This window comes from Monodelphis domestica, chromosome 8 (genome assembly GCF_027887165.1).
Source record: "Monodelphis domestica isolate mMonDom1 chromosome 8, mMonDom1.pri, whole genome shotgun sequence".
NCBI lineage: Eukaryota > Metazoa > Chordata > Mammalia > Didelphimorphia > Didelphidae > Monodelphis > Monodelphis domestica.
In genome coordinates this window covers 86,715,737-86,729,338 of record NC_077234.1, presented here as the reverse complement: position 1 = coordinate 86,729,338, position 13,602 = coordinate 86,715,737, and the positions used below count along the sequence as shown (strand labels likewise).

At 42.7% G+C, this 13,602-nt stretch overlaps 1 protein-coding gene across 4 annotated transcripts in view; it reads left to right on the top strand.

Annotated features, from left to right (window-relative positions):
* Positions 1-13,602, top strand: part of NRP2 (neuropilin 2) — a 154,897-nt gene that overhangs the window by 102,504 nt on the left and 38,791 nt on the right. For 2 of the 4 annotated variants that reach the window (XM_007501876.3, XM_007501878.3), the window contains exons 13-15: positions 9,135-9,397; positions 10,807-10,903; positions 12,320-12,355. In XM_007501876.3, the coding sequence (XP_007501938.1) occupies positions 9,135-9,397; positions 10,807-10,903; positions 12,320-12,355 (396 nt within the window). The remainder of the gene's footprint in view (positions 1-9,134; positions 9,398-10,806; positions 10,904-12,319; positions 12,356-13,602) is intronic. The other 2 variants (XM_007501877.3, XM_007501879.3) reach the window with 1 other exon arrangement.

The following is a 13,602-nucleotide window of genomic DNA, read 5'->3' as shown; positions in this document are numbered from 1 at the left end:
GGGCTGTGGTTAAGGGATGTTGAATATTATATCAGACTTTTTACATGTGCTGGTTATTTGGCCAAACTGATTTTTTTTACTTTCTTTTTTATTCTTTGTTTCAAGGGAAGGCTCCCTGGGTAGGATGGAGGAGAGATAGATTAAAAAAGGAATGTGATACAGAAATAAAAGATATCAATAAAGATGATGTTAATGTAGGCTAGCAGGCAATTATTAGTTATTCAAGGAAAAGGGCAGAGAGTGAAAATCTCCCTGGTTTTGTAGAAGAGTCAGCAGGTGAAATTTGGATTCTTCTACTTTGCCTGAGGTTGTTAAGGTCAGGGCTTCCTGCCAGTGTGTGGGTCAATAAGGGAAAGGAAGGATAGGATGAGAAGAAGCAGGTAGTGGACACAAATCTGAAATTACTAGAGGAGATAGCCACAGATGCATGGAAGGTATAGATTCCTGTAAGTCCAAGCTTGAGAGGGTTGGTTCTCCACAAGAAGGCAGTCTTTTAGAGAAACCATGGCTACATTCTGCTGAGATCATTCAGAGTCAATGCTTTCCTTAACCAAATATTAATTTAGGGACCTAGGCCAATGCAGAATGACCTTGAGAGGCCAGCTGAGGAATTAGCTCATGTTTTAACCATGACCTATATGAAGAGACTACCTCTCCTGCGGCACTGAATATTCCTTCAGATGGTTGTGCTAGTAGGAGGGCAAGACACTAGCCAGGAGATGTGTGTATTGGACAGATGGTGTGTTTGGCTTTCCAATAGCCAGGAGGATCAGACCAGTGATTTATTTGAGAATTTGGTAAGGTGCAGATACAATCGATTGCGTTGCTATCAGGCCAGCAGGGGTCACGTGTTTGTGCTGCTCTCATTCAACCAAAGCCAGATGCAGCTATAAATCTCCAGGTGAAATATCAGGGGACCCCCATTCCAGAGACAGCAGCAGGTTAACAATGCCTGAATGGCCCTGTCCTCTGAGATGCCTCTCTGACCTTCTGAACTTCTGTTGTCCATCCCCATGGGATTGTCTCCACGGCGTCATGGGCAGCAACAGATGTTTTGAGTCAGAGATCCAGTAGAATGCCTCCAAAGTATTTTGGGTCCTGAAGGAGAGGGATTGTATCTCTGGGATGTTTTTTCTTCCCCCTACTTCAGCAACTACACATATTTCCTTTCAATTGTTCTTTCTTTGCTGGAAGCTGTCCATTAATGGCACAGGGACCATTAGCTACAAGAACAGTGAGGCTCAGGCATGCTGCTTTTTCCTTTAACTTGACAATTATCTTGTTCTGGTAGAGCTCCTTAACACATCTGTTTTGTTTGAGTCCTATCAAGTTAGGAGAGTGACCCTTTTGATTTCATGCCTACCTTTCCCCCAATCAATCAACAAGTTATTTGTTGAACACTCCCTGTGCCCAGCAGAGCATCCCCTTGAAGAGGCTGTGTGGGGCTATAGAAAGAGCTGTCATGCATCAGTCATGCTCTGTCATGATACCCCAGGCCCACTCCAGGCCCTCTGTTCTCAAATTAGAATTAGGAGGAGCTCTGAAATCTATGATTTCTGAGACAGAAATCGAGTCAGGCAGTTTTTTCAACTTGGCTTGTGCCTTGTTGGGATTCTATGTCATGGGTGAGGTTGGGGACCGTGGGATGGGAATTTGCCCTCTCCCATCCTTGGGCTGATTTTCTGAGTTTAGAGCTCAGTCCATAGACTGGGGATGAAGCCCATTGGCTTCCTTCCTGTCCACCAATTCACTCATTTCTCATCTCTATATGCTCCTGAGACCCAAACAAATTGAAGTTGAGCCCAATCATTCACCCTCATTATATATTTGTTCCTTTACCACTTTTAAGCTCATCTCTGGCCAGTCACTCCCAAGACTAGCCCTGAGACCATTTCTTAGTGTTAATTAATAAACCTGGAGAAGAGCTAGTACCTAGCTCTTCCTAAAGCCTTCTATATGCCTCCTGGCCTCTCAGTGTCTCCTGGTCTTTGAATACTGGACATGAAACCTGAGTTTACTTTTCATATTTAATGCTTTCCAGGTGTGTGATCCTAGGCAAGAAGATCTTCTTTTTTTTTTTTAATTTACCTTTCATTTTAGAATTAATACTGTGTCTTGGTTCCAAGGCATAAGAACTATAAGGGCTAACCAATGGAGATTAAGTGACTTATCCAGGGTCACACAGCTAGGAAGCATCTGAAGCCACATTTGACTGAGCCACCTAGCTGCTCCCCAGAAAATGTACTTTTGTGAGTATCAGTTCTTCCTCTATAAAATGGGAATCAATACTTTCCCTCTCTGCCTACCAGGGCTTCGTGGTGAGTGTGCTTTATCAAACTTAAAACTCCATGTGTGGGCTGTTATTATTATCTCACTGGGTCTTGATGATCTGTGTCTTAGGGCTTTCCAATTAACACCCATTCACAAGACCTATAGTGTAGTTGATTCTCCAAAGAGCAAAAATCAAACTTACGGACTCCTAAAGTTAAGGTCAAGATACTGAATTTCTGAGACTAGCCTGGAATTCTCAGAGTCACTTTGAACTGAGATTTCTCCCAGTCCTCCTTGGAATTATCCTTCACTGTGACCTTGGATCAGCTCTGGCCACCCTCAGAGAAAGGCAAGAGAGACTTTTTTCAGCCCAGCATGTGCTTGGCTGATGCCTTCTATTAATTCCTTAAATTTGCATATCATCTTTCTTTCTGAGAGCTCATAGCATTTAATAGGCAAGCGGGGCATAAACGATTTAGCCAAGATGGCCAAATGATTGAAAAACAGAAATGCTGAGCTTCCAAGATCACATATCCTGAACAAGGGAAGATAAAGCCGTGTGGTACAGTGGAGATAATACCAACTCTAAAGCGAGAGGATTTGTACTTCAAATATTGACTCTGATATTTACAACCTTTGTGACCTTAGGCAAGTTACTTAAAACTTCCTTCATCTCAGCAGAGCTAGATGGCTCAGTGGATAGAGAACCAGGTCCTAGGTTCAAATCTGAGCTCAGAGCCTGTTTAGCTTTGTGACCCTGGGCAGATCACTTAACCCCCATTGTCTAGTTCTTACTGCTCTTCTGCCTTGGAACCAATATTTAGTACTGTTTCTAAGATGGGAGGTAAGGGTTAAAAAAAAAAACAACCTCCCTAGGTCTCAGTTTTTCTGTAGAATGAGAAGATTGGGCAAGATGGCCTTTAAGGTCCTTTCTATTTCCAGATTTATGAGCCTATGACTATAAGGGGTTTAACTGCCTTTAAACTATGTGGATGGTTTTAAATCATATCTACCAGGCATTTATTAAAACATGTATGAGGCATTGTACTAGAGATTCAAAAATATAAACAAGACTCTTCCTGTCCACAAGGAGTGAGCTTACCCTTCGCTAGAGAGAAACATTTCTGTTTTAAGTGGGAGAACACTAAAGGCTACAGGGATTAAAGTGGTCAAACAATCTGTAACCCTGTCTCTTTCTCCCCTACCCACCCACTTCTGAGATGGTAGTAGCTCATCTCCAGGAGCCAGGTAGAGATTGGATGCTTTCCATCATGTACAGAATGAAAAACCAAAACAAAACCCACAAAGGATTTTAAATGACAGTAAGTGAATGGTAGCTGGCTAGAAGAATGTGCTCAGGGTGAAGGTTGTTAGACAGCAGAGTGCATGAATGATGAGCCTGAGGAATCTCCTTCTCGAAAGAGTCAACATCTGCTTCCTTGGATATTTAGAACAGCTGCCTGGAAGCAGAGGGTGGACAAATGGTCTCTCAGGATCCCTTCTGATCCCAAGATTCTATATTAGCATAAGATTGTACCACCAATTTGGAGGGAAAAGTCATGGCAATAGAGAGTAGGACCTTTGGGGAGTGGCTGGGTCAAAAGAAAGGAGTCCAAGGAGAATGGATTTTGTTTCTGACAAAAACTTGGACAAGTCTGAGAATTCTGATCTTCTTGCAGCCATCAGTCACTCTGAGGATTTTCCTACCCTTTTATGAGTCAGCAGGATAGCATGGGAGTTGAAAAAGCTCATGAGTTTTTAGATTTTATTAATGGGAAGATAATATGCAAATGATGAGAGATTATAATAGTTTTTGCTTTACTCTACCCTGACCAGATGACATCTGGATTATTCTAGTTAGCTCTGAGTACCACATTTTAGGAAAGATGTTGACAAGCTTAATTAGTGTTCTTGGATTTGTTCATGGTTTGAGTGCTAAGTTCATAGAAGTTCATCAGCAGAAAGTTGGCCACCACTTGGCAAATTTTTCCTGCCACAGCAACTTAATAAGGATCATCTACTGAGATTTCTAAGGATTGGGATCTATGTCAATGGAGGAAATATCCACACTAATGAAAGTGTATCCTTAAAGTTATTGATTATTAGTAACTTGGTGCTCTTTTAGAAGAAGTGATGAGTGTAGCATCCCAAGCATATTCACGTCTATGAAATATAAATGACTGTATGGCTACTGTGTCTCCAAGCATAAGGTTATACCCATGAGGCTTGTGAATGTAACCTTGAACTGGCCATGCGGCCCTTGGCTAAGACAAACTCATTAACATGCTCGGACTCAATTCCCCAAGAAAGCACTGTTTGCAGTCTACACACCCAAAGGTGTTCCCTCTGCCTTGCCACCCAATCTTAATTATCTATACTTTGTGATGTGGTTACTACGTGCTTGGGAGTACCGCCCAAACAGGACAGGAATAAATTCAGAGGCAAACCCATGAACTTCTTCCTCTTGGCTTTTCTCTCCCCTTCCATGGAGCTCCACTGGGCTCCTCAATGACTCTGTCTCTCTCTCCTCTTAACCTTCTCCTTCCCGGAGGCTGTAACCATCTCGGCCTGCATTTCCTACCTTAATCTCCTCCTCCACCCCTGTTCCTTTGTACTCATACTTTCCTATCAAAGGGAGTATCATAGGGGTTGCCTGCCCTATTCAAACACTGACTTGTCCATGTCTTTCATTTCCACCCTGGTTCTCGGTTCCTACCTCTCCTCGGGTCCCATCACAAAGGTGAGCCCCTTCCCTTGTGGGACCCTGCTGGTCAGGGAAGTCCATTAAGGAAAACCCCACAATGAGGATGATGAATGAGATCAAAACCAAATCGTAGATGGACTGTTTGAAGAACTAGAGGTGCTTAGCCTGGAGACAAAGCCATTTAGAGGTCAGGGCATGATAGCTGCCTTTCAGTACTTGAGAAGGTCTCATGCTTTAAAAGGACTTGTACTATTTGGCCCCATAGATTATATTCCAAAGACCACCAGGTAGAAATAATACATAGGTAGACCTCAGACCCATTGAAGGGAAATGGATCCTAATAATTAGAACTGTGGAAAGTGGAATGTTCTACCTAGTTACTGGTATTTAATCATTTTGGTTTTTTTAGTTGTCCAATTCTTCACAATCCCTTTTGGGGTCTTCTTGATTCCAACTCATTTTATGGATGAGAAAACTGAGGCAAACAGGGTGAAATGAAGTACTCGCCCAGGGTCACACAACTAAGAAATGTCTGAGGCCAGATTTGAACTCAGGTTTTCCTGACTCCAAGCTGGACACTAACTACTCTGTCACCCAGATGCCTTGGGATGTGTTACAGTAGTAGCTTTTTGCCACTCATGGATGTCAGTTGGAAGTTAAATGATTTGTCAGGTTTGTTGCAGGTGGGATTCTTGGTCCAAGTTGGACCAAGATAACTCTCTGGAGTGCCTTCTAACCCTGAAATCTTATGAGTTAGTCTAGTCTAGATTCACTAGAGTCTTGAAGACTAATAGAACCAAATTCTCTTTCTCCCCTTTAGGCCTATAGACTCTGAAGACCAAACCTGAATCCTCAGGGTCACATTGAACTGCAATTTCCCCTACCCCTCCCTGGACTTATCCTACTTTGGACCCAACCTCTTCTATGACCTTGAATCAGTTCTGGCTTCCCTCAGTGAAGGGGGGAGACTTTTCAACCCAGCATGTGCTTGTCTCCTGTCTGCTACTAATTCCTCAAATTTGCATATCATCTTTCTTCCCTAGAGCTCATAGCACTTAATAGGCAAGTAGGGAGCAAATGATTTAACAGAGTGAAAATCGGAGCACTGCTAGTCTCTGGATCCCACAGATGAGTGGATTAGCTTGGATGTCAGTGGTGAATTATGTTCCCGTCAGCAGCCTCCACAGTACTTAGCATTTTACCAGCATTAACTCCCTGGTCCTCAGAATTGCCATACAAACTACAGTATTATCACCTTCATGCAGAGAAAGAGAGAAGGCACCCCTGAGTCTCTGGGGGAGTAACTCGGGAAGGTTTTTGGCCTAATGATGCCCTTTGTTTGGGCAGCAAAACATGGAAGTAAAATAGACTCTCTTCAGTACCATTCTCAACACCTCCACACGTATCCCTTTTCCACCTAGTAATTTCTCACTGTTTCACTGTCTCCCTGCCTCTTAAGAACATAAATTCACACGAGTGACAGCATTTCTTGCCAAGCAATTTTTAGTCAGTAAGTAGGTCTTGTTGTCTGAGAAAAATATGAAAGAGAAAGTGGAATGCCAAGTCTTTGAAATCCAATTCCTTTCACCCACAAGGAGAAGCAAGTGATGCTTTTTAAATTATAAAGAGTGGGAAAAAGGACTTCTTTGGACAGTGGATGGCTCCTTGGATAATAGGATACTTATGAGGAGTAGTCCCTGGTCATTTCTTTGCTACTGCAGTGATCGGTTGACTTACAAGAGGATGGGGAACAGCTCTAGAAGGCTTATACGAACTTGAAGGATACCCAGGCTCAGAAATACCCATTTCTCTTCTATCTCTAGCACAATTACAGCTGAAATGTTTTCCCATTCATTTGTCATTTTTCACCCAGTAGGTATTTATTAAGTGCCCATCTGTGGATAGAATGATAGAAAGTTTCACTAATTGACCAAGCATTTGTTAAATACCTGTTATGTGCCAGGCACTGGCCTCCCAAAGACAACGACAAAACAGTCCTTACCCTCCAAGGAGCTTATGTTGGGGAAGGGGGGGGCAAACAACTTGTAGACAGATGATGAAGATGAAATGATTTTTTTTTTCAGGAGAGGGCACTAACAGCTGAGAGATATATCATGTAGGTGGCAGAACTTGAGATGAACTCTGAAGGAAAGTAGGCACTTTAGGAGGTAGAAGTAAGAAGCAATTCATTCCAGATTTGTGGAAGAACCTGTACGATGTCAAGTTATGGGTCTTGTCCTCTGGAAGCCTCTTGTTTACTTGAAGAAAACTATCCAAAAACTTAGTGACAGAATAATAGGCGATGTGTAACTACATGCCCAAATGAGTGATACAGAGCAGTGAAGTGCTACAGAACTTGAGAGCAGGGAGAAATGCCTGTGACCTGAGTAGAATATGGGGAGGGAAGAACAAAAGCATTGAATAAGTACAAAGTGTTTGTGGTATGGTAAAGTGAAATTAGTCCAGCTTTAAAAGAAGGTTCATGGTTGGGAAAGATTGAGTCAGATTATAAAGGGCCTCGAACGTCAAGTTGAGTTTATTCCCAGCACAGTCTCCATACATAGAAGAGAGTTTAAATGCCATTACCTTACTAAGATAGTTGTTTGTTGCTGTTGTCATTTTCCATGTCTCCCCTGTGCTTATTTAAGTGTGAAATGGAAACCACTCACACTTTGTAAAAAGGGATCATGGTTGTTTTGGTCTTTGTTTTGTCTTGTTGCAACTGGGGGGTGGGGGGAGGAAAGGCGAGCCGTGGAGTCAAATTCAATTCAGGGTGATGGGGGGAGGGGATAAGGCAGCAACAGAAGTCAGAGCATATGCTGTGAAATTTGTGTAATTTGACTTGAAGGCTAGAAATGAGGGAGAAGGAATCAGAATCATATTTGAGAGGCACAAGCATTAGTTTTTGAGTTCTGTATAAAGAGGAAACTAGAAAACAAAACTGGGCCAGAAGAGTGAAGAGGAAGAGGCAACTGCCTTCTCTGCAACTTCCCAGTCCTGGCTTAGCCAGGATGATGTTAGCAAAGGTAGCTGTGGCAGAAGGGTAGCAAAGAACTATAGCAACAACCAAGGTGCTGCCATGTTGAGGTCTCAGGGCCTCTCAGCTTCATTCTTTAGCCACTCAAGGTATCTGTTTTACCTGCAGGTAGCCATCCAGCTGTGGATGATGCCAAGGTGTTATGCAATTTCCTATGGTCTGTGCTGGGTCTTCAGTGAAAAGAGTATCCCCATCAATTAGGTGCAGGTTTTTAGGGAGAGCCCTTAAACAGAAGGCATGCCTGTATGTTTTATGTTTACCCAGAGGCAGATGCAACTAACTGATTTATATCTGCCAGGGCCAACCTGTCCTTTGTACAAGCGGTCAGCTACCCCCTGGAGTTGGGATTTGCAGGTGCAAGCCACTGGCACCAGTTTCTTATTGGCTCCAGAACTGGCAGGCATGGTACTAGCCCACAACATTGGGAACTTGGTATTCTGCTTGGTATTTGATTTATATTTGAAACCAAACAGCAATTAAACTCATTCTCCAAAAATCTGGAAGGGGAAAACCCTAATTTTCCAAGATATTTATATTCAGTGCTAAAAGTGAAGCTCCGTTCTAGAGGCCCCCAGAGCTCATTAGCAATAATGATGGTTATTGTTATCATTGGATCTGCGTGTGTCTGGCTTTCTACGAAAAGGCAGCCAAGTGCAAGCCTCCCCGGGTTGAATTAGGGAGGGGGTGGGAGGTATGTGCCCATTTGGTGGCACCCTTACTGTGCCACCTCCTCCCTACACCCTACCTCCTCCTGAATAACATCTACATTGTGGTTCCTAAATGAAGATAGGTGTCTCTGAATCCCAAAAGTCATCTAGCATCATGTGTAGAGATGTGACAGCTAAAAATGCCTCCTTTGTGATCTGAGCTGGAGGCGAGAGATTATAAAGGCTAGACCTAGCAGCCTGGGGGAGGCAGTTTAGGAGACTTTGTAATCAGTGGCCACTATCCATGTATTTAGGCCAGTTGTTTGGGGAAAGATCAAACCAGTCACCCTTTTGGCCCCATCTTTCACCTCTGAGACCTGGTCCATTGGTGCCTTATTTAGAAACAAAGCCCTGAGAGCTAATGTCTTTGACAGGGGCTAATGCCACTACTCTGCTGTGGGTTTGTTTCTGACAGATGGTAGAACCTATTTGAGGCTCCAGAGCAACGGAAGGAGGGAGGACCAGCATGGCCGGCTCATCAGCCCTGCCCTCTACCTGCCCAGGAGCCCTGTGTGTATGGAATTCCAGTACCAAGCCACAGGTGGGAGTGGGATCGCTCTGCAAGTGGTTCGGAAAGCCAGCCAGGCCAGCAAGCTCCTCTGGGTCATCCGGGAAGACCAAGGCAGCGAGTGGAGACAAGGAAGGATCATCTTGCCAAGCGATGAAATGGAGTATCAGGTGAGGTGATAAAAGGAGATTTGTGTGGAGATTCAAGGGAATCATCCTGATCCTTATTTCAATATTTCAAAGGGCTGTGCCCATTCATCATTAGGGAACGTGGTTAAGCTCTGCTGTTTTCATTGTGTTTCTCCCGTTGCCATAGCAACTAAATGACACTCTTATTTGTTATTCAGAATGTGCCTATCTATACACCCAGACTTGGCTCTTTGTTCCTCCTATTGCCTTCTCTATTGCTGAAATCTTCTCTGGACAAATGCTATTTTCCCCCCCTCCATTTTATTTTAGATTGTTATCTGGTAGCCTGACAAAGAGACACAAAAGCCAGAAAAATAAACACAAACAAGCCTTCCCCTCTAGAAGGGAAAAGCTCTGTCTAGTTCTCAAGATTCTCTGAAGGAAATCTAAACAGCCTTTCCTGACCTGCCTTGATGAATCTGAGCCAGGGAAGGGGAGTGGAAGCTGCTGCTCTCTCTGTGGTCAGTGGATCTGATCAGCCCTACCCTAAACTAATCATTTCTCTCCCAGCCTCGTGGGCTTTTCTGATCTCTGTTCTACCCGCAGAGAGACTGAGGCACAGGAGAGGTGGGAGCTTCTCTGGTGCTGGTAGGCTAGGCAGAAATCACCCGAGGCACCCTTTGGAATAGGTGACTCCCCATACCAGCCTTAGCATTAACCTTCTCCTCCCCAGCCAAGAAGCAGCAACAGATGGCGGGTGAGGCAGCCAACTGTTTGCTTAGCTTGCCAGAGGACATGTGCTAGTTTGCAGAGAGAGCTGAGTGAAGGAGAGAAAAAGAGTGATGATTTCACATCGCAGAGCAAAGACACCTCTGTTTGCTCACTGCCCTTCCCATCGCTGTGTTAGTGGGGTGTTGCTGAGAGCCATTTTCTCCTGGATATAATGGGGTACCGTAAGGAAACTATGCCCCTGGAGCAAAGTGAATCCATATGCTCCCTTTCTCATAGAGTCCCAACCTATTCATTTCCTCTGAGTTATAAGAATGCTTCCAAATATACAAGCAGGGTATTTAAAAAGAAAAAAAAAAAGATTTATAGGGAAAGAAGTTCAAGCATAGCTCAGGTTAGTTCCTTTCCTTTTAACATGAACCAATTAAGGGTTTGTTTTTTTTTTTAAATCAACATGGTCTAGTTACTGGACATCAAAATTCATCACTTTGTGTGTGGTTTTTTTTCCTCTCCTCCATCCCCTTAAATATGCATTTGATTTGAACCATCTCTTTTCAAATTAAGATTTCTAAATGCTGCTGCCATGTGGTCAACAGATGAATACCAGGTGCAATAAATAAATAAATAAATAAGCTAATAAATAAATAAAGACTAGGAGGGGGGAAATGAGAAGTCTTTGCACAGTCACCTAACCATGGGATTTGTTCTGATTGGTTTTATAGATTGTCTTCGAGGGAATTCTGGGCAAAGGACGCTCAGGAGAGATCGCCATCGATGATATCCGGATAGGCACTGATATTCCTCTAGAGAACTGCATGGGTATGTCAACATCTGTCTCCTCTTGGCTGCTCCAAACTAGACAACAAGTGCTGGTGTACACACCAGAAGGCAGTATATCACTGTCTTTGAAGCTGCACTTCCTGGATTCAACTCTGGGCACAAAACTCAGTTGTTACCTCGCTAAAAGGAGCTGGCTGTGCCTTTTCCTCACTGCTAACAGAGAGAAAGGGAAAAGAAAGGGGGGAACTGCTCTTTAGAGAGTGAAGACTCATGTGCTTGAGGTTAGAAGTGGGTATAATTCTCTGGTGCTGTTTAGGATGGCTGGAATGTGACATGAGGCAAAGCTTACTATGCCATGTTCCCAATCAAAAATAGATGTACACTAAGTATAAAGAACTTCTGAATGCCAAGACCCCAACATCAAACTCTAGCTTTTAGCAAGGAAAATGCTACAGGATGAAAACCACCTGCCAGTTAGGATTACATGCTCAGAGGGTTGAGCATGAATTTAATGGAAGCCTTCCCAAGCAAGCAAAACTCAAAACCAACACCCCTCTCCAAAATAAAAAACAGATCAAAAACACAAATTCAAACAACAACAACAAAATTTAGACAGTTAGCAATGACATAATTACTTACGAGTTTTTTTTCCCTGAATGAATTACAGGGAAATCCATGGCATATAAAGCAAATTATTAGAAGTTTGGTATCTTACCTACCAAAATTCATTGGAAAATTGCCCAATGTTCATTGAGTAGCTCAAAGCCCCCATAGAAGAGCAAGGTGGCAAAGTTGTCTTATTAGTCAGATGTCTTGGCAAGCCTCAATGAGAGCTACATTTCCCACTCAGTTTTGTCTCACCTTGGGGTTATGTTTTCCTACCTGGGTTTTTCTGCTGTTCTCTGCTCAACAATTTGACTTTTATGCCATAACACTTACTATGGACCCTAGAATTATGCCAATGTATAAAACTAGTAGCACCAAGAAGGGGCTAGAGCTTCTTTAGCCTGAGCAATAACTATAATAACTCACAAAGTGCTTTTCTTGGCACATTTGTCTTGGGTATGTGTGTATGTGGTGATATCACCAACACCTGGGATTGCCCTGGTCCCTCTGGGCAAATCCCAGGCTCCTAGCATCTAAAAGTGATCCAAGCTCTGAGAAAGTAATCAGTGGTAAGTACTCGATTATAATACTTTGGGGATCCATTAGTCTGTGAAGGATTTTTTTTTTGTTCCAAAGAAACTTTAGGTACCTTCTTCCTCTGATGATGTATTATCCAGGGTGCAGAACATGTAAAAAATATGGCCTCTATGCTTTTGAGTTTGATATTTCAGAACCTAGACCAGAGAGTGTTACAGAAAAGTTACCAGAAATAGCAGCCTTATTCATCCTGTTCCGTTGTCCTTTTTGCCTTCCTCTTTCTAATAGAAAGTATCTTTTTTTCTCTTTCAGAACCTATCACAGCTTTTCCAGGTGAGAATTTTTCAGGTAAAAGATACTTTAAAAATATATATTTCTATATATGCTGTTCCTCTGCCTCCCCATCCTTGCATCCCTCATAATAGGAATTTGAAAAAAAAATCTTCTCCAATCTTGACCAAGTCTTTGTAGTACTTAGGGGAAATGGGTGATATAACTTCCCAACACTAGATGGCACTAACTACGTCTGCAGTGGTAGGAGAAGGGCTTGAGAGTCTTACTGTCTCTTGTTTAATTAAAGTTTAGAAGCCAATAATAGAGACAAATAGGTAATGGATAAACCTCTTGGCCCTACATTGACCAATGGGGAGCAACGAGGCTTGAAATGTATGAGTGGTGTGCAAAGAGAGCCAGTAGACAGAGTTAACGAAGAAATCAGTAGCAAATTAAAAGTGAAATGAGGTGGCAATGATTTATTTTAGCATGAAGATGGTTTCTTTCCAGTTTCCGGGCACCAAGACGGCAGTCTCAATTATCCCACAGTAAGGTATAATGGCAGGTGGTTTTGTGAAGGAAGAAAATTAGGAAGTAGACTGGGAATGACTGTCAGAAAGGGGAACGATTTGATTCAGAAGTTGATGTTTAAAATGAAAAGGAACAAGGAGAAATGCTGTATTTAGTGTCTAAAACAGAAGATTTCAAATATAGAGCTAGAAAATGAGATTTTTAAAATCTCCTTGTTAAAATCAACAGAGCATAGAGCAATGGCAGTTGAATTTGGGTAGCCCACCTCATTCAGAAAAAGAGGGACCCTCTTTGGAATCAGGATGAATGGAAATGTTTTGTGCTGTGAAAATATAGTTGGCTTTTTGTACGTCCCTGCCCATAACTCCATCAAAGTGGCATTTCTAAAGTCTTTATCAGTAGGTGATTAATGTGTGAGTGTGAGGAATGGGGAAGTACAAAGAAAAGGACATTTAGCTTTCTCCACTTTGCCTGTGTATAAGCTACGCACAGAGACACCTACATAACCCTTTCTATATTTGCAAGGTTTAATCATATCCTGTTCTATGCAAACAGAGTTGTGTGATGCTATTATGCCCAGTTAAGATTTACTGGATATCACCCCAGAGGTGATAGCGTATCAGAGATAAAGAAAGTCATTTTTATATCCAGAGTCTAGACTTTATCTTTATTCCCATTAATCTGCCCAACTCATGGCTAACTCAGAGTCACTCAGGGACAGATAAGTCCCTGGTTTGTTACCTTGATGCTCCCTCTAACTCTATATTATTTTGCCTGATTTGCCACTCACC